This window comes from Colletotrichum phormii, assembly GCF_030913505.1.
Source record: "Colletotrichum phormii strain CBS 102054 chromosome Unknown BDP81scaffold_1, whole genome shotgun sequence".
NCBI classification, from domain to species: domain Eukaryota; kingdom Fungi; phylum Ascomycota; class Sordariomycetes; order Glomerellales; family Glomerellaceae; genus Colletotrichum; species Colletotrichum phormii.
Window position 1 is genome coordinate 2,809,720 of NW_026851443.1, and position 16,418 is coordinate 2,826,137.

Genomic DNA, 16,418 nt, shown 5'->3' on the forward strand with positions numbered 1-16,418 from the left:
GCTAGCCTCGCGAACCAGGTGTAACACCACGGACATGAGCTCAATGTCATCCGGAAGCTCAGTGGCTCGCAAACATAATGGTAAGCCCAAGCTCGGGGCCATGTGTGCGCCGGGAAAACGTGGCGCGACACCGAGCGAACGGGAAGTGGGCTGGGGGCTAGCTAAGGTAGGCCGGGATGAGGCGCCGGTTCGGATTTGGAAAGTCGAGTTCAAAACGTTGACGTGGGCAGAGTTGCAACCACACACACACCCGTCCCTTTGCCCACCCCAAACACCTGGGAACTAAATTAAAGGCCTTTCCCCTTGAAGAAACCACCACCACCACCACCACCACCCACGTCGCTTTCTCGCTTGAAAGTCGCTTCAGGCTTCTCGACCAGTCGGCGGTCGAGGATTCGCTACTTTGGCGACATTTGAAGTGGACGCCGGCGAGAAATTCGATGCGGCCACCACTTTTAATTTTCTCTTTACTAGCGTACTTCTATGTATGAGCCTTGTTGTTTTGGAAATCTTTCCTCCTCTCGTTTCAGTAACTTGTGGCGAGGTCCTGCCGAGACTCCGGGGTGTGGTTCGCGAATATCTCTGCCTTACTGGGCATCTCCGGGCTTGCTTGCCCAGGCCCTTCCTTCTCTTCTGTTCTGGCCCTTCTCGTGTAAACTTGTCGTAAAAGGAGATTGGGGCTCCTTTAGAGTTTCCTTTAACCTTTTTCTTGCGTCCTTCTGGACGTTCTCGCTTCCAGGTTGTCAATGTCATTGTCAATATGTCTACGCAACGCAGCAGGCCTCTGTTGTAACTCATTGGTGTAACCCTTTCCGTTTTGAAGTCACCTCGGCGGTGGGCTTTTATTTGAACTCTGTTGGGGTTTTTGGCTGGCGTGATTGTCGGGGTTTAGAATTGGTCCGCGGGACACGGCTCTCTTGTTCCCGAACTTGTTAACAGACGTCTTCTGATGATATGCCTTTTCTCCCCTTTCCGGGCCCCTCGCTGGAAGAACTGGAGCTCCAGCCTTCAGCTGAGAGTCAACCCCTTTCTTTTTCGTCCTCTCCCGCCTGTCTCCTTGCCCTAACGATATGAGACGAAGATGTTCGAGAACAATGGAGAGAAGGCCAGCTCTCTCACTACTCATCGTTCTCGTCGCGCCCACACCCCCGTGACATGTCGTCTCATGTCCACAGTCCAGGTAGATCCAGGTCCACCGACTCCCCAATGCTCATGCTCTTCGGCGGAGACCTTCTCCCAAGCCACGACGGAGGCCCCCCCTTATCAAAGAAAGTTGTCCCATGTTCATTCGGTCGTCGGCGCCGCGGCAGGAAAGGGTAGAGAGCTGTCGTTTGCCGCGTGAGGCAAACTTTCCGCTGTTTTCGTTTCGAAATCGTTCTTGAAATAGGTCCATGAATTTTATTATTTTATTATTTTTATTTTTGCTAGACCCTCTCTCCAGATTTCAGAATGGTCACGAGGGGGAGCCAAGTTGGGCTGTAGAGTTCAAGCTAGAGCTTCAAAGCCAGAAGTCCAAGGTCATCCTTGCTCCAGGGACACTCGGTTCCAATTAAAATCCCACCATTCGTGTTCGGCTCGGCGTCGAATGCTGGTTCTTGCTAGACGTTCGAGAAGCAACAGCCGAAGGGAAGATCTTTAATGCCAAGGGAGGCGGGCGGGAAGAGGTTCAAGCCACACAAACAGACGCGGCATGGTCTACAAAGTACACTATTTCTCTGCCGTCGGCCCTAACCCATTGGTGGCACAATGCGTGCGTCGGCTTGTGAGAAACGGATGTGCGACGACGGGCCCGGCAAATGGGTTGTGTTACTGACGATGGTGGCGTTCGAGTTCTGCAAGAAATGCCAAATTACACCATCTTTGCCGCACATGCGTGGTCCTTGCTAATAATTCGAACCTGACCCTGCCCAGATTCTTTCTTGCACTGCCTGTACGGATAGGTAATGTTCTTTTTTACCTTTTAGCGGCATATACGAATTTTGGTGGTATTCTTGCTTTTTACACTCTTTTCCACTGTGGTATGTGTATTCTTTTTTTTTTTTTTTCGGTATTGTCCAACCGTATCCGGCATGAATGAGGGTCTCTCGGGGTCAGAATCCCACGATTCCGGTGAGCATCGAAATCATGGCTTCCGAGAAGAGCAAACAACGCAACATCAACCAGAAAAAATGTCCACCGCAGGTGCAACATGGAATCTCCAGGACTCCGCCCAGCTCGCCATCCCATGAGACAGTGACACAGTGACACCGTGATCCATCATCAATTCCCCCCTCTCCTCTGATTCCCACTGCCCAGAGGGGTGGAGAGGAGGATGGTGTGGGCTTGCGGATCCCGAAACCACCTAATCAGAGATCTTCCCCAAAGAGACGAATGAGACCCCTGTCTTGGAGGGCCGCGAGCTGGGCGAGCATCGCAGCGGCTTAAGGCAGTTTGGGTGGATTTCACATGCACTTTCGATGGGCGAGCTGGACCAGCTGGCGTGCTGGTTTTACGGATACCTGCTTTGCAGTGTAATTCCTGGTTTTCTGAATCTGGCCTCTTGCAGATGTCTTTGCGTTTCGTAACTTCCTTCGTCTATTTTCCTGATCTCCATTACTTACACGAAAAGACTTTCTTCATGATTTCTTATTCTTCTTCATCACCAAGTCCATCTAGAAGAAACTCCAACTGTTTGTTGGTGACGAGGGGGTCCCCGAAAATGGTGTTTTGTTGCGTCCGTGATCATGGATCTGCTTCCCCTTACCCGCTGCGGCTGTCTGATGTGTGTGTCTGCTCATCTTTCTCTCTTGCCTCTCATACCCCTGTCAGGACCTCAGAAGAACATCTCTCGTCGGTGATGGACCTGCCGGAGACAATGCAAGACCAAAAAAGATGAGCGGCGGGCAGGACGCACGCTATCATGCAATCTGACATTAGCACCATTACCAATGACGAAGTGAGGGAGGGTATAATTTGCCTGGCGTTATACTCTCCGTACGGGGGACGAAATTGAAGAGAAGAAAAAGCACAAGCCGCCAATGTTAAATATTTGGACATTCCTCTCTCCTCTGTGCGCGCCGTGCGACCTTTCAGAATTGCCCATTGGAACCGTTCGTCATCTTGTTGATCTGATCTCTGTTTTTTCTGCCCTGTTGCTTTATCATCATTACAACTTCGGTATTCCAAGGCCACGGGAAGACGAGAATGGCGAAGCCGCCACGCGGGAGTCCGGGTGGAGTACCTAAGATAGAGGTTTACATGGAACCGGGCTCTTAGTTTCCTTGCTGGGCTGAGCACTCCGATGAAGTCACAACGCAGCAAGTTACACGACGAGGGAGGGAGACAGAAAGAGTGCAAAAAACACGCACACACACACACACTTAGAGTCCATGCCATGCCTGCAAGACGCGGAACGCTCACTCTGGCACTCACACCCCTCCCCCTCTGGTCCATATCGATTATGGGGTGGGAGATGACGAACGAACGGGAAGCTGAAGCTCGCTCTGCTTCCATAGGGCGTTCTTTTTTCGTCTCTTCCTAGGTAATCTTGTAGGTATTATTTTCTAATCTCCCCTCTGCTCGTCCCTGTCTCTACCTTTTTCTCGCTCGACATGGGAGCATTGAAGATCTGAGACTGCCGTTCGTTCTGCCCACCCTTTCTTTCTGTTAGCCCGGGGAGGAGAGGGGAGGAGGGGGGGCTCATCTGCCTCGCTTCCCCCCACCCCCAGAGCTCTCTTTCCCAGGGTATGCAGCTATATTCAGATACGTGAAAAGTAATAGGCGCGAGGACGCTTTTCTCTCTCTTTATGCCTTTCTCGCTCTCCTTGCCGTAGCGGACCAGACAGACACATCCCCCCCCCCCCCCGGTGCCTTGTTGCATGTCGCCTGCGGCTAGGACGAGGGGTACACCAACAAAGTGGACATGCCTTCCTCTGCGGCCTCCTCGTCCTGTCCTATCCCGTGGATGTCTTATCCCGTCACTGTCCACTGGTCCAGTCAGAAGGGGGCCCCCTTCGTTGAAATGGCCAAGCCCAAAGGCCCCAGGTCCAGCCCAACACGTGAACTGAGTGGGAGACTGGGAGTGAGAGGCAGAGAGAGAGAGAGAGAGAGAGAGCGTCCGGCAGCGCATAGAGGGGAGTGAGGAAAGCAAAAAAAGAGAAAGAGTGGATGATAACGATACAGATACGGATACAGAAAAGTGTTGTTGTTGTTGTCACTCCCCTCCAAGTCCAAGACCACCCCTGCCTTGGCAGACCATCGGCCGTGTGTCTGTCTGTCTCTTGTTGATTCGCATTCATTTCTTGTTTTAACATCCCGCCGCCTTGCCTCTCATTTGCTGTAAGACTGTGCGTTTCCCACTTCTTGCTTCTGATTATCACCTTACAAGACTTGACCCCCATCCCCCTCTTCCTCCGTCTACTACGTCTCTTTTTTTTCCTGTTTATTATCTTACCTACCTTACTTACCTACGATCTCTCGAAGCTTGCCCGCCTATCGTTTACTCGGACCTTCGTCCACCTACTGCAGGAAAACTTGACTCAACACTGCGCCTTGCGTTCCCATTGCGACACATGAAAGGTTACCTTGCAGAAACCTGGACTTGCATCCTTTCCATCGGCGATAAGACGTCGGACCTCCCCCTCTACGACCACCATCATCATCACTACCGGCTCCTCCAACGACGCCACTTTTGATCAGCCACCTTGGAGGTTCAGGATTACCTGGTTGAAAGCTTGTCGAAAGAGCAACAATACGACAAGTTGAAAGAGATTGGGAAAGAAAGTTTGGGAGAAATAAAGATAAGAAAGAGACTGGAGATTTCACTTTACCTTTAGGGGAAAACAGGGACGAAATCGAGACGAATGAGACGAACACGGCAGCAAACTTCATCTCAACCAACGACCAACACAACCCGCGACTGGTATCTGTAGAAGCAGCAAAGATGCCGTCGTTATCACTACTCAGACGGGGGTCTAAGCAACACGACCAGCGGCCATTATCCCCTTCGAAGCGCCAGCAACGACAACAACAAGTTCGACCGCCGCTTTCGCCGCCACAGGAGAATGGAAGGGAGGCGTCGCCGGGCGGTTTGGGGATCGGAACGGGCGAGCCGGAGCGGGAGCGCAAGTTCTCCAAACGGGACCTTTTTGGAGGGCTGTTGAGTCGCAGCAAAGGCCGGAGCACCAGCAGCAGCGCATCGACGCCGGCTTCGTCGACAAAGTCTGGGCGGGGTCCCGGTGCCGAGTCACCGACAAAGTTGCCCGTACGTTTCTCTCTTTCGTCCATGTCTCTATATCCTTTCTACACCAAACGGTCCGTCTCCTTCAGAGAGTTTAGCTTCCCACATTTTTTTCGATGCTTCGATCATGTCAGCATCACGCGCGCTTCGTCGTTCTATTTTCCACCTCTTTTGTGGTACTCCCCCCCCCCCCCCCCCCCCGGTTCTCTTCTCAGGCAAGGTCCCTGAGATGGACGCTTCAAGTCTGGACCAGCTCCGACGCCCCGAAGTTCCGATGTCCCCGATGTCCCCGATGTCCCCGGTGCCGAAAGCTGGAGATGAGAAAGTTGCTCAGAATAGCAGCAAGGCCGTACTGGGAAGATGCACGCAACGCAGCAGTGCTGCTTGGATACAAACATGCTGCGCATAGCTTACATGCTTTACAACAAATCACACGCACCTTTCCTTCACTACCACCCACCACAAGTCAACAACCCCCTTCCGTGCTGTCACCCCCGCACTCTCAGACCAGGTCCGGTTTCCGCGTCGGTGTCGGTGGGTTTGTCTTGGCCAAGGCTGGACATTCCGTGCGCCGCAGACGGAGAAGTGAACACAGACAGTTGAAGAGAGAGACAGACACACGGCAGTGGCAGTGGGTGGGCACAGAGCGGCCCTCCAAGGCGTGGGTACCTCCTTGCCCCATCCCCTGCCTGTGCTTCCATGCCTTCCTGGTTCCATGCTCCCCGGGGCCTTCTCCCCATCTCACCGGGCTTGACCTGGACCTTCCCGTCTTCTGTCCTCCGTAAGGTACGGATACCTTGCTCTAGGTTCATTACGTAAGGTGCTGAGGGGTCGTGGAAACGGTGGCAGTGACGGTACTGCGTACCTTAGACGGCGTCACAGTCTGCACCACGACCTCATCCCCCTCTCCACCGTGTCACTCCCCCGCCATCGTCTTATGCAATCCATCAAATGGGAACTGCATCAGGCCACTTCTGGTCTGCCCTGTCTTGCAATCTCTCTCTGCTTGCCCATCCATCATCTCATTGCCCATCAGCCTGCTTGCTCATCAAGCTTGCTTGCAGTGACGTCCTTCGAGATGTCCATCTGCTGTTCCAGTGTTCCTTAATAATACTTTCTTCCTCAAGCCTCCGTACCTACCCCGATGCTCAGACTCTGATGATCTATACCTCCGTTGCTCCCTTGCATAACCCGTCCCTTCTTTGCCGCGTGATCAGCTTCCGAGACTCCAATTCCCCTCTTTACTTTTAGTCAATGTTACTTGTATAACACACCCCTTTCTTTCTCTTCGTCGACAGTCTTTCTTTCTTCAAGTCTGCAAATTCCTTTACAGTCCATTGCTGTAATAATCGGTTCAGCCTTTCGAGCGGGTTAAAGACAAAGACATCGTCTCCCGTTTACACACAGAGAAAGCAGCCCGTCCTGCCAACCATACCAACCCAACCACCTTGCCCTTTCCAGTCTCAGCAACACTGGCTCTTCTAATTACCCCAATTGGACCGCATCTCTTTGTTCAACCGTTGTAAAAGCCGTTGTGTCTCACCAGCAAACCCCAGGTTTCCCCTCCGCAAAGCAGTGCCGAGTCCCGTTCCTCTCGATCGCCGCCCCCTCTCAACCCCAATAAGCCACTGCCTTCCCCGCCTCCCTTCGCCTTCGACAGCGCCGACCAGAAAGCCAATGGCCCTTCCGCCAAACCAGTTCTGAAACTGACGAAAATCATGGCAACCCTCAGCGACGACGACGTTGAGAAGCTCTTCTCTGGAGCTCCTCAGTACTTTGCTCGCTCTGAAGGCCATTACACCGGCGCCCCGCACCCCTCTGTCGCCTTTCCCTGGGACGAGTCGCTCGAGATCCGCGACCTGACCGACCATGTTCAGATCGAAGACGCCGCCTGGAGCTGCATTACAGCTTGGCCTCACATCACGAGGGACATGAACTCTAATCCTGCTGCTATACGATGCGCCAAGGAAAGGAAGCGAGCCCATTTCTACCCGCGATGCCGAGAACGGCCTAATATGCTCAGTATGCAAGGCTTGGAGAAGGGCACAATGGGATACCAGGCGGCTTTGGAGATGCCGGTTGGCGACGCGCTCCAGGAAGAGCAGTTTGGCTTCGACAGCATTGGACACAAGGCCAAAGCTATTGTTGAACAGCGCCAGAGAATGCTGGCTTCCAAAGACGGACTCCGCCGCTTGGAGGAATCGTCCATCTTGGATCAGCTCATCAAGAATGGCGCCAGATACAAGGAAAACAAGGTCCACAGAAAGATCCACAACACCCTGTACAATGAGCTATTCCTGGGCATCCTGCATCCGCCGACCCGTGTCGTTGACCACCATGACCCTTACAGCCTCTCTGTACAAATCTCGGCGCTTGTCAAGGTCCTTGCTGCACCAAACGTGTGGATCGACTTCTCTCATGTGGAATGGAGAATCAGACTTGGCCAGATCCTCTGGGGCTCCTTCGAGGGCGACGAGCTCGAAACAGATGTTGAGATCGACGACGCTGACAGCAACGAGGAGCGCAAAGAGGAGAGATACTGGTTGCTGCTTCAGATTCTCCTAGCATGCGAGTTGCTCATCAGGCTAGATGCCATTACGGAGGGTGAAGAGCTTGGCATCGAGAGCATCAGACCCACCGAGATTAAGCGCTTCGAGAAGGATGCAAACTCAACAGTCAAGTGGTCATTGCACTTGGCACGCGCTTGGCTCGAGAATATTGAAATCATCGAGCGGAAGGTCGACCCGGCGAACACTCAGAAACGCAACTCCGGCGGATGGCTGGCATCTTTGACCGGAAAGATGAACCTTCACCCCAACAACCATGCTCATTCACAGGGCGACGTTTCCGTGTATACCATCCAGGGACGATACAGCGAGAGACAAGTCAACGGACTTACGAATTTTGCAAGAAAGCTACGCTGGCCCGACATCGAATCAGACACATACGCCGAGCAGATCTCAGAAACAGTCAACAAGGTGTCAGAAGCGACCCCGATTCACACGCCCGCGGAAACACCAATGAGCATTGACACGAAAAGATCGTCTTATTTCGGTGGCGGTCGAACTGAAGCGAGCGTTACTCGACATCCGTCTGGAAAGCACAAGATCTCGGCAGCTCTGCATCCGTCTGGGTGGCTATCCAAATCTTACGTGTCCGGCCTCATGCTTCCGGGCGAAGGACTGTACCACTTGATCATGACCACTCTCTTGGAGAACGACAAGGAGGCCATGTCCAAATTGGGCCCGATGGCGAATCTGTGCGGTGGTTTCGTGTACCGCGGCAAGAGTTTCTGGAGCACGGCTTGCATCATTGGCCGTGTTCTAGCCGCTGGTGCTGGCTCTGCTCAGTGTATGGGATGGATCTCGAGCGATATTACTCCCCAAGGACATGGTGATGGCTGGGTCAATATCGACGTTGCCGAAGTCTGTGGTAAGTAACCCTCTGACCAGCTCCCATTCGACCCAAACTAAACATCTTTTTGCAGATGACATGAAAAAGACAGGCAACCAAGCCCGACTGTGGGGTAAGACTCACGTCGAGCGCGAGTCTTGTGTTCTGGGTGATGCGGATCCCAGCTCGGTGTTACCCGCAGATTTCATCATTCCCTATGAGAATAATTATGCGGAACCGCCTCCCAGCCTGAGCATCTCCTTGACGTCTCTCAATCTGTCCGCGCCTGTGGACTCGACTCGTACCACTCCGACGGAGGAGACGGTGATGACCCCCTTCTCGGACGTGACCCGATCTCACGAACTCTACACCTATCCGGCTTCCATCTCCTTCTCTGTCGGCCCCAACGGCGGCGAAGCAAAGGAGCACCAATTTTCCCTGACAAAGGATATCCATTTCGTCACGGCTCATCCATGCCACCCGTCTTCCCACGTTAGGGTCTTGAGGTCCCCTTCGAGCCCCACTATCCAGCAGATCGACGTGGACGGTAGCGGCATCGGCGGTGTGAGCTCCAAGCCGGCCACCATTACGGGTAAGAAGAACCATCTCCCCCTCACATGGCCACGTTGACTGACCATCATCTAGGACATCCCCTGCAAAAATTCTTCACATATACTGTTATCCATCTTTCAGAGCTTCTCGACAAGCCAGACGCCTCCTTGGATAACTTGCTTCTCAACACGTCATCTGTCCGCCGTCCATCTCTCACACCCACCCCGAACACCACACCTCGCGTTCTGGTTATTGACTGCATCACTGGCTTCAAGCGTCAGGCCCCGACGCAAGAGACTCCCACGTCTCCCATTCTTGAACGCACCGCCAACGGCGCCAGCCTTGCGACAACCAACATGCACCTTGAGTCCCGGCGTCGCCAGTTTGGAAGTGACATGGAAGTCCTGGTGAGAGCATTTTGCGCAGAAAAGGGCTGGAATGCCATCATCTCAAGACGCCGACGGGGTTGCCTTGCGTGCGCCATCAGAGAGGCTGGCGCTCTGGCTTGGAAGGTCATCATTCGCGTTGACTAGACGTGTTCTTTTACTCCACTTTGTCTTGAAACTGTTTAATCTTCTCTTGTGTGTACATAGTTTGAGGACGATCGACGGAGATCAAAGTCATCATTTTGGGCGTCGGGACTTTATTTTTTTTCTTTTCTGATATGGGATACCTGGGGTACACACGCACACGTGCACACACGAGAGGCATGCATAGCGTTTGATTTGTTTCGCGGGAACGACTGAAAGGGGGACTAAAGAAAAGAGATGGAAATAGGGTGTCTGCATTGTTACGTCTGAGAGAGCTGTAGTGCGAGATACCCCCACCCTGATATAATACGCTGTAATGATGAAGATCCCCTCCTCGGTCCGTTTGTTGTTGTGTGGCTTGACTCTCAAGGTTCGCGATCTTTAAGTGCATACATAAAGTGCCTGCATGATAATTAGGCTTTGGCTGTTTAGCGAATGTGTATCTCGCGCGGCCAAAGTCTTCATCTAAAATAACAACGCCGACTTGGGCAAAATTGGCATATAAATACTCATCAAATGACCGGCCTGAAAATGCATTGCAAACTAGCAAGCCCCTTTGAGGCCTTTGGGGTCTGACCTAGGTTGTAAATGGTATCATACCAAAAAGAAAAGATTGGATCCCTCCCGTACGCAAATCATCAACTACCTTGTCGTCGCAGGTAACATCCTCTCGACACATTCAAAGGTCCTTGCCGTCGAACCAGCTGTTGACGCTCCACTCCTTCCAGCCGCGCTTCTCACCAGGGAGCTCGATGGACTCGTACTCCTCCTTGGTGACCTTCTGCCACTCCTCGAGGGGGATCCAGCCAATGTAGGCGCGGTCACCGAAGCCGCCGATCCAGTAGACGGATGTGACGACGAAGCGAACCCACTCTGATTCGTGGACGGGGCTGCCGGGGAGCCAGTACTTGGAGTCCGGGTGCTTGTTGACGAAGCAGTGGGCGAGCTTGAGGGAGGAGACGGGGTCGGCGGGGATCTTCTCGAGGTAGCCGAGGAGGGAGAAGCGGGGGAGGTTGGCGGCGGAGTAGGGGACCGTGTCGGGGAGAGCCGTGGCCGCGTCGGCGTCGGAGGAGCCAAAGATTCTGTGCTTGAGCGAGGAGAAGAGCGAGATGCGCTTCGCGGGCGGGAAGGGCGGGGCCCAGTGCATGGAGAGGGAGATGTTGGAGCCGGCGCGGACGTTCTTGAAGGACGTGGCGATGGTGATGGCCAGGATGGTGGGGTTGCCCTCGTCCTCGCAGTCGGCGACGTAGTCCATGAGGCCGATGGGCATGCCGGAGAGGTCACCGCCCGAGGCAGAGTGGGCGCCGGTCGGGAAGACGGTCGCGAGCTCGGCCAGCTTGGTCACGGCGAGAATGCGGCGGCCCATCACTGCGGACTCGTATGAAGTCGGAATGCGGTTTGCGTCGGCACCGCCCTCGGGGTTGGAGAGGAGGTGCTGCGGCATGCCTGGCTCGAGAACGGCGGTGGCCGCGGAGGCGGCTAGGCCGGCGAGGATGGCGGATGTCTTCATCTTGTTTTCAGGTCGGACGAAGAGAGGAGGTATGGGACTGCTCTGACGGTACGCGAGAGAAAGGGTGTAGAAGGAGGCGGGTCTGTCGGGGGTCGGGTGGATGCGAGGTTTTGTAGCAAAGTCCTCACTTGAGGTGTGTGTGTGGTGTCGGTCGGTCGGTCGGTCGGTCGGATAGGGTGGGATGGATCGATCCTACGAGCTGTTCGTGGTGTGAGGCGGTATCGGAAGGGTTAGGACGTAGGGCCAAGATATTTGGGAGGGAACTATTGAGAGCGAGCACGGCGGGGACGATGTCTTCTCTGGGGAGGTTTCTTCGGCGTTGGGGGATGGATTGAAGAACAAAGAGGATGGGATGGATCCGCCTGGGCAAACACGAGTACTGCGTAGAGGAGTCCCCCGTCCAACAACGTCGGTAACAGTCAGGAGAACGAGTCGGGTTTCGTAACGGGCGAGGACGGGAGGTCGGTCTGCAACGGTGGTGGGCTGGGGGTCAGTCAGAAGGTTAGGTTACTTCGCGTTGGGTTTAGCTGGGCAACTCCGCAAGAGAGGAGATGGGCGCATGTGATGTCTGGGATGAGACGCCTGGGAAGTGGCCCGGGGTTAGATCTGATAAGCCAAACGGCGTTTAGCGCGACAACCTCCAAGCCTGACTCTATCCACTCCGAGCCATGCGGGCATGGGCAGGGCTACTGGCGGCTGTACGGATACGTAAGGTGAAATTCAAGTGGTTTTTCCCGAAGTTGTGGGCTGGCGAAAGGCTGTCTGCCTGCAGGGACCTGGGTTGCATGATCATCTCCAGCGTCTGGAGGTGAGCAGATGAGCACATGTTGTTGGCGTTTGTAACTGTAATCCCAGGACCAAAAGGCAAGGGAACGGGATGAACAACCACCAGTGTCCAGGTCTTCGGCTCAGCATTCCAGGGCATTGCTATCGGCTTATCTGAAGAGGGGAAACAGTGCATAATCCAGCTTTCTTGTGCTTCATGCTGCCGAAATACACTGTACGAGTTTTTCTAAGGTGGGGGGAGAGGAGCAAAGGTCCAAAAGGGTACTCTAGTGAGTGAAGGTACACGATTAGATGGCAGGAGGCACCCACTTGTGCTATGAGTTTTTCGGGAAGGAAGTACCGGTTGCTCTGGAAGGGTCTTCTCATTGCCAAGTGCTGATTAGTGCACGCAACTTGTCCGTTCGCACCTCAAGTCAAGTCCCGTTCTCCAAAGGAAAGGCGTAGGTCACCTCACAAAGACGACCAGAAGGCAATGACAACACCAAAACGCAGAAAGACCCAAGCCCTTCGACAGACATAGGTGTCAGCGACAATAGCGAAGGCGCGACTTTCTGCACACAAATTCAGAGCATACTCAGCCAGGAGGGCGCTTCGCTCAAGACGAGGCATTTCATTTGCCCCTCACTCACTCAACTGTCCAGTGTCGACTTGAACAAGGGTTTAAGGTGAGCCCAGTCTCCATTCTTGCCCCGCTGAAAATTCACTCTCAACTTCCTTAGCATCGAGGACTTGGGCGTCCACAGGTAAGACCGACCAACGCGGGTCTTCAACACCAACGTGCTTACATTATCTAACGCCGACTTCTCACTAGGCCTCACAGCTGATTGCCATGGAAGAGGAGACCAAGATGGCAACATGGAATGGTTTGCCTGTTGAGCTCAAGGGCCTCATTCTTGAGCACCTTGCCTATGGAGCTGTCGCCGAAAGACGCTCAAAAACATCAAAGTCAAAGAGCAAGCGTCATGACATGGGCAGCTATGCCGTCGTGTGTCAACAGTGGCAGAGATTCATAGAAAAGATCAACTTCAGCACTCTCGAGATCAGTTCTGCCAAGGATCTCTCTCGCTTCGATGAAATTCTTCAAGACCCCATCCGTCGCTCTTACCTGCGCCGCATCTCACTCCACATTGAGCTGGCTAAGTATGCCAACAAGCTGGCCAAGGTTCCCGAGACAGACCATGAGCAGAACGAAAATGAGATTGCATTCACTCAGGGAATCTGGAACCTTTTCGACATCCTCAGCAAGTGGACGCCTTTGGGCCAGAGTATGGAGTTGGAGCTCAGCGCCGCTTCGCCCAGCGATAAGAACAAGTACTTTGGCGAGCTGGGCTTGGATCAGGACGGCAACTCACGCTTCTTCGACCACGACCTCGACTTTTGCTTCATCACTGCTGCCTGTGAGCAGGTCGGACGACACGGCCTCCCCGAGGTCTCGGTCATCAATAGCTGCCAGATTCTGCGCCGCAACCACCGCAACATCTCATCTCGAGCCTTGCTCAGTATTATCTCGAGTCTGCCCAAGCTCGAGGAAGTCCGATTCGAGCCCTGGCATCAAGTTGACTTGGAAGCACAGTTGGAAGTCGACTCCGGTACGTCCCTTCTGCCTCACCGAGGTCGTGTCCAAAAGCCCAATACTGATTGACTCCCTCAGACTATGCCCGTACTTTCCCTTTCTGGCCTTCCCACATCAAGCGAATCAGCATCTTTGAGCATTTCGATGCTTTCAACAATGGCCCGGAAGCCGAATGGGAGGATGCCGAGTCTGTCGACGACAATGACGCGGATCCAACCGGCGGTGATATCGCTCTTCCCGTCCCCACCGACAGTGCGGAAGAAGCAGGAGATGTTGCTCGAACCTCATGCCCCAGCCTTGGTCACAACTTGGGCTTCCTCAGCCTGCAAGCCGAGGAAATGGCCGTCTCGAACGTCTCTGACGCGACTGCTTTCTTCCAAGGTCTACTCGCACGCAAGCCCGTCTGGAACAACCTCCGCCGACTTGCGCTTACCTCTCATACCATGATTGATGGTATCGACCACGAGACCGTCAACGGTATCCTTCGTTCGATCGCCAGCGCCGCAAAGCACATGCCAGCATTGCAGATGCTGGAAATTTACAAGACCGACCAGTTTGGAGGCGCCGTCTTCCGCTACTCCGTCGAGATATTGTCGACGACGGCATCGTGGGAGAGCACCTGGGATTTTCAGATCGGAGCCGATGTGAAGGCTGCGTGGGCTGAGGTGGCTAAGAAGAACACTCCCCACAACATTACCTTCCTTCCTGAGATTCGCCAGAGCGACTACCGAGGACCCTACGTATTCTTGGACGAGAACCTGAAGACGAAGGATCTCATCATCCACCCGGCGTCGTTGGAGGATATGCTGTCGAAGAAGTTGGATAAGTGCTTGGCCTGCAATGGGTACTGCGCTGATCCTAAGAGCGAGGAACAGATGGGTGGACTCAACAATGCTTGAGTAACTGAGCAAGGTCGATGTATACACACGAGAACATGTCTAGATACCCTGTAGAGTACGAACGTTGGACGGCTGCGAAGATGGATAACGGAAAAGTTGGCGTAAAGGATAAGCAAACATCATCAAACATTGGTTGTTTAGTACAATAGGTCCTTCAATCAGTCATTGCGAAATCACTACTAGCAGTCTGAGGCACCATAGTCAGCCATGCCTCCCTATTTCGAGTGCCCACCAGCGCTACTGGCAGCGAATGTTGTTTTGCTCATTCGCCGATGATTCATCTCGCCGGCGCCACTGCGAAAGCTCAGACCACGGAGCGACAAGCGTGGCTCAGGTTGTTATGAGATTAACCCCTAAGGCCGAATTCTCGCCCAGACCACCTCTTCCGAATTGGGGCGGAGGCAAATGCAGGAAGGTGACTGGCTCAATACAAAACAAAAAGCAAGCCCCCTCGCCCGCCCTGTTCCTTCCCCACTCACTACACGTGACGCACAGAATTACGAACCGAACCCCCAAAATTGTCCAGGCCCGCAATCCTCCCACGCAATCCGACGCCCATTGCCCGCGCAGAAGACGACAAGCCCGCTTCTCGATTCCATCGACAACCAACTCACCGAAACAACACAGCAGCAACTCAAACCGCCACAATGGGAAAGGTTCACGGATCGTTGGCGCGTGCCGGAAAGGTCAAGTCTCAGACGTAAGTCTTTTTTTCTACTCATGAGAACAACACACATCCTCGTGCATCTGGGAATCGAGGGTGGCAAACCGACGAAAACTTTGGTCACCACGGACGACGATGAGGGGGAACGCCGGTCGGGAAAGAGAAGGGACAACAACACCATCCATTCAACGAACTACGACGAGGAAACGCGTTTTCCATCGAAACGAGAACCGACCGGGCGATGGACTAAATTGTTCTTGATGATGAAATGATGAACCGCGAGCGCTGACCACTGCAATAGCCCCAAGGTTGAGCCCCAGGAGAAGAAGAAGACCCCCAAGGGCCGCGCGAAGAAGAGACTCACATACACCCGCCGTTTCGTCAACGTCACCCTCACCGGAGGCAAGCGCAAGGTACGCTCTAGACAACGACGCTCCTCGCCAACTATCGATGACCTCGGATGACTAACTTGGCCTGCTCTGTAGATGAACCCCAACCCTACCGCCTAAGCGCTTTCTACTTCCCATATGCATTCGATACGACTCTAGGAACGTCTGGGCCACCGGCATGAGGGTGGAATCGACGGGAGAATCAAGTTCAAGGGTGGTTGGCGAAAACGGTGAAATTTGGGACAAAATGCCGTCGTGGTTTCGGAAATCTTATCACGCCCCTCATATCCCTCCGGTTTCCCTCCGCCTGACGACGGGTTGAGGAATCCCCTACCGGTGTGGTTTACTTGGGTCCGTCTGTGTGTAGATTGATCTCTCCCGACCCGACGAAAGCATAAGAGACAAACGAATGCGTATTGCAGAATTCGTAAAAACTATTTGGTTTTTTCTGGCATTCAAATCGGAAATGGGGAATCTCGCTTTATCTTTGAACTGTCTTTTGTCAAACTTTGATGAGCGCTCGCCCGTGCTTGGGGAGAAATACACGGATGTTTCTTCTGCCATCTACATGACTACTGCTCAAGGACTGCTGTGATGATGAATTCGAAGGCAGGGTTCCCAACGAGCACTTCTATCATACGTTGAGCGACAAGAACCCCAGACCAGGGACACTGGCTAGACAGATGTCCGATGTGCTATCCATTCAACGAAGTACCCCAGCTTGGTGACATCATCCGCGTAGTATTCTCGTCAGTAGTTTGGTACTTCATGTCAGAATGTCACGGAGCGCTAGCCATCAGTACACAGAGGGCCTGGAGTTCCAATCAGACGTTGGATCGCTGCAGACTGTTCATTGCAAATATGTGCACTTTGGCGCCTTTGATCCGGCGAGCCCCTTCTCTAA

General features: G+C 53.6%; 7 protein-coding genes across 7 annotated transcripts; 4 read left to right on the plus strand and 3 right to left on the minus strand.

The window, feature by feature from the left end:
- Nucleotides 1–302: 302 nt before the first annotated feature.
- On the plus strand, nt 303–1,050 carry BDP81DRAFT_12860 (uncharacterized protein). The gene has a single exon (XM_060581706.1). The coding sequence runs from the start codon at nt 484–486 to the stop codon at nt 934–936; it is 453 nt and encodes a 150-aa protein (XP_060451988.1). The 5' UTR covers nt 303–483; the 3' UTR covers nt 937–1,050.
- Nucleotides 1,051–3,837: 2,787 nt separating this feature from the next.
- On the minus strand, nt 3,838–4,650 carry BDP81DRAFT_12877 (uncharacterized protein). The gene has a single exon (XM_060581709.1). The coding sequence runs from the start codon at nt 4,377–4,379 to the stop codon at nt 3,957–3,959; it is 423 nt and encodes a 140-aa protein (XP_060451989.1). The 5' UTR covers nt 4,380–4,650; the 3' UTR covers nt 3,838–3,956.
- Nucleotides 4,371–5,210, minus strand: BDP81DRAFT_413851 (uncharacterized protein). The gene has a single exon (XM_060589311.1). It carries the CDS (start codon nt 4,867–4,869, stop codon nt 4,498–4,500), a length of 372 nt encoding a protein of 123 aa, XP_060451990.1. The 5' UTR covers nt 4,870–5,210; the 3' UTR covers nt 4,371–4,497.
- Nucleotides 5,211–6,936: 1,726 nt separating this feature from the next.
- Nucleotides 6,937–9,696, plus strand: BDP81DRAFT_306047 (uncharacterized protein; the record flags this gene model as incomplete). Its single annotated transcript, XM_060583235.1, has 3 exons — nt 6,937–8,650; nt 8,706–9,203; nt 9,257–9,696. 3 exons carry the CDS (start codon nt 6,937–6,939, stop codon nt 9,694–9,696), a joined length of 2,652 nt encoding a protein of 883 aa, XP_060451991.1.
- Nucleotides 9,697–10,108: 412 nt separating this feature from the next.
- Nucleotides 10,109–11,529, minus strand: BDP81DRAFT_12890 (pyridoxamine 5'-phosphate oxidase-domain-containing protein). Its single transcript, XM_060581712.1, has one exon. It carries the CDS (start codon nt 11,201–11,203, stop codon nt 10,373–10,375), a length of 831 nt encoding a protein of 276 aa, XP_060451992.1. The 5' UTR covers nt 11,204–11,529; the 3' UTR covers nt 10,109–10,372.
- Nucleotides 11,530–12,389: 860 nt separating this feature from the next.
- BDP81DRAFT_338065 (uncharacterized protein) lies at nt 12,390–14,746 on the plus strand. The gene is made up of 3 exons (XM_060585981.1): nt 12,390–12,732; nt 12,801–13,578; nt 13,641–14,746. Exons 2-3 carry the CDS (start codon nt 12,819–12,821, stop codon nt 14,459–14,461), a joined length of 1,581 nt encoding a protein of 526 aa, XP_060451993.1. The 5' UTR covers nt 12,390–12,732; nt 12,801–12,818; the 3' UTR covers nt 14,462–14,746.
- Nucleotides 14,747–15,108: 362 nt separating this feature from the next.
- On the plus strand, nt 15,109–15,634 carry BDP81DRAFT_388814 (40S ribosomal protein S30; the record flags this gene model as incomplete). The annotated part of the gene is made up of 3 exons (XM_060587175.1): nt 15,109–15,161; nt 15,427–15,538; nt 15,611–15,634. 3 exons carry the CDS (start codon nt 15,109–15,111, stop codon nt 15,632–15,634), a joined length of 189 nt encoding a protein of 62 aa, XP_060451994.1.
- Between the last annotated feature and the right edge of the window lie 784 nt (nt 15,635–16,418).

Bases quoted from the DNA above. Each gene is read 5' to 3' on its own strand.
- BDP81DRAFT_12860 (XM_060581706.1), top strand. From the start codon at position 484: ATGTATGAGCCTTGTTGTTTTGGAAATCTTTCCTCCTCTCGTTTCAGT.
- BDP81DRAFT_413851 (XM_060589311.1), bottom strand. From the start codon at position 4,869: ATGAAGTTTGCTGCCGTGTTCGTCTCATTCGTCTCGATTTCGTCCCTG.
- BDP81DRAFT_338065 (XM_060585981.1), top strand. From the start codon at position 12,819: ATGGAAGAGGAGACCAAGATGGCAACATGGAATGGTTTGCCTGTTGAG. The intron at 13,579-13,640 runs GTACGTCCCTTC...TGACTCCCTCAG, and splicing joins ACAGTTGGAAGTCGACTCCG to ACTATGCCCGTACTTTCCCT.
- BDP81DRAFT_12890 (XM_060581712.1), bottom strand. From the start codon at position 11,203: ATGAAGACATCCGCCATCCTCGCCGGCCTAGCCGCCTCCGCGGCCACC.
- BDP81DRAFT_12877 (XM_060581709.1), bottom strand. From the start codon at position 4,379: ATGGGGGTCAAGTCTTGTAAGGTGATAATCAGAAGCAAGAAGTGGGAA.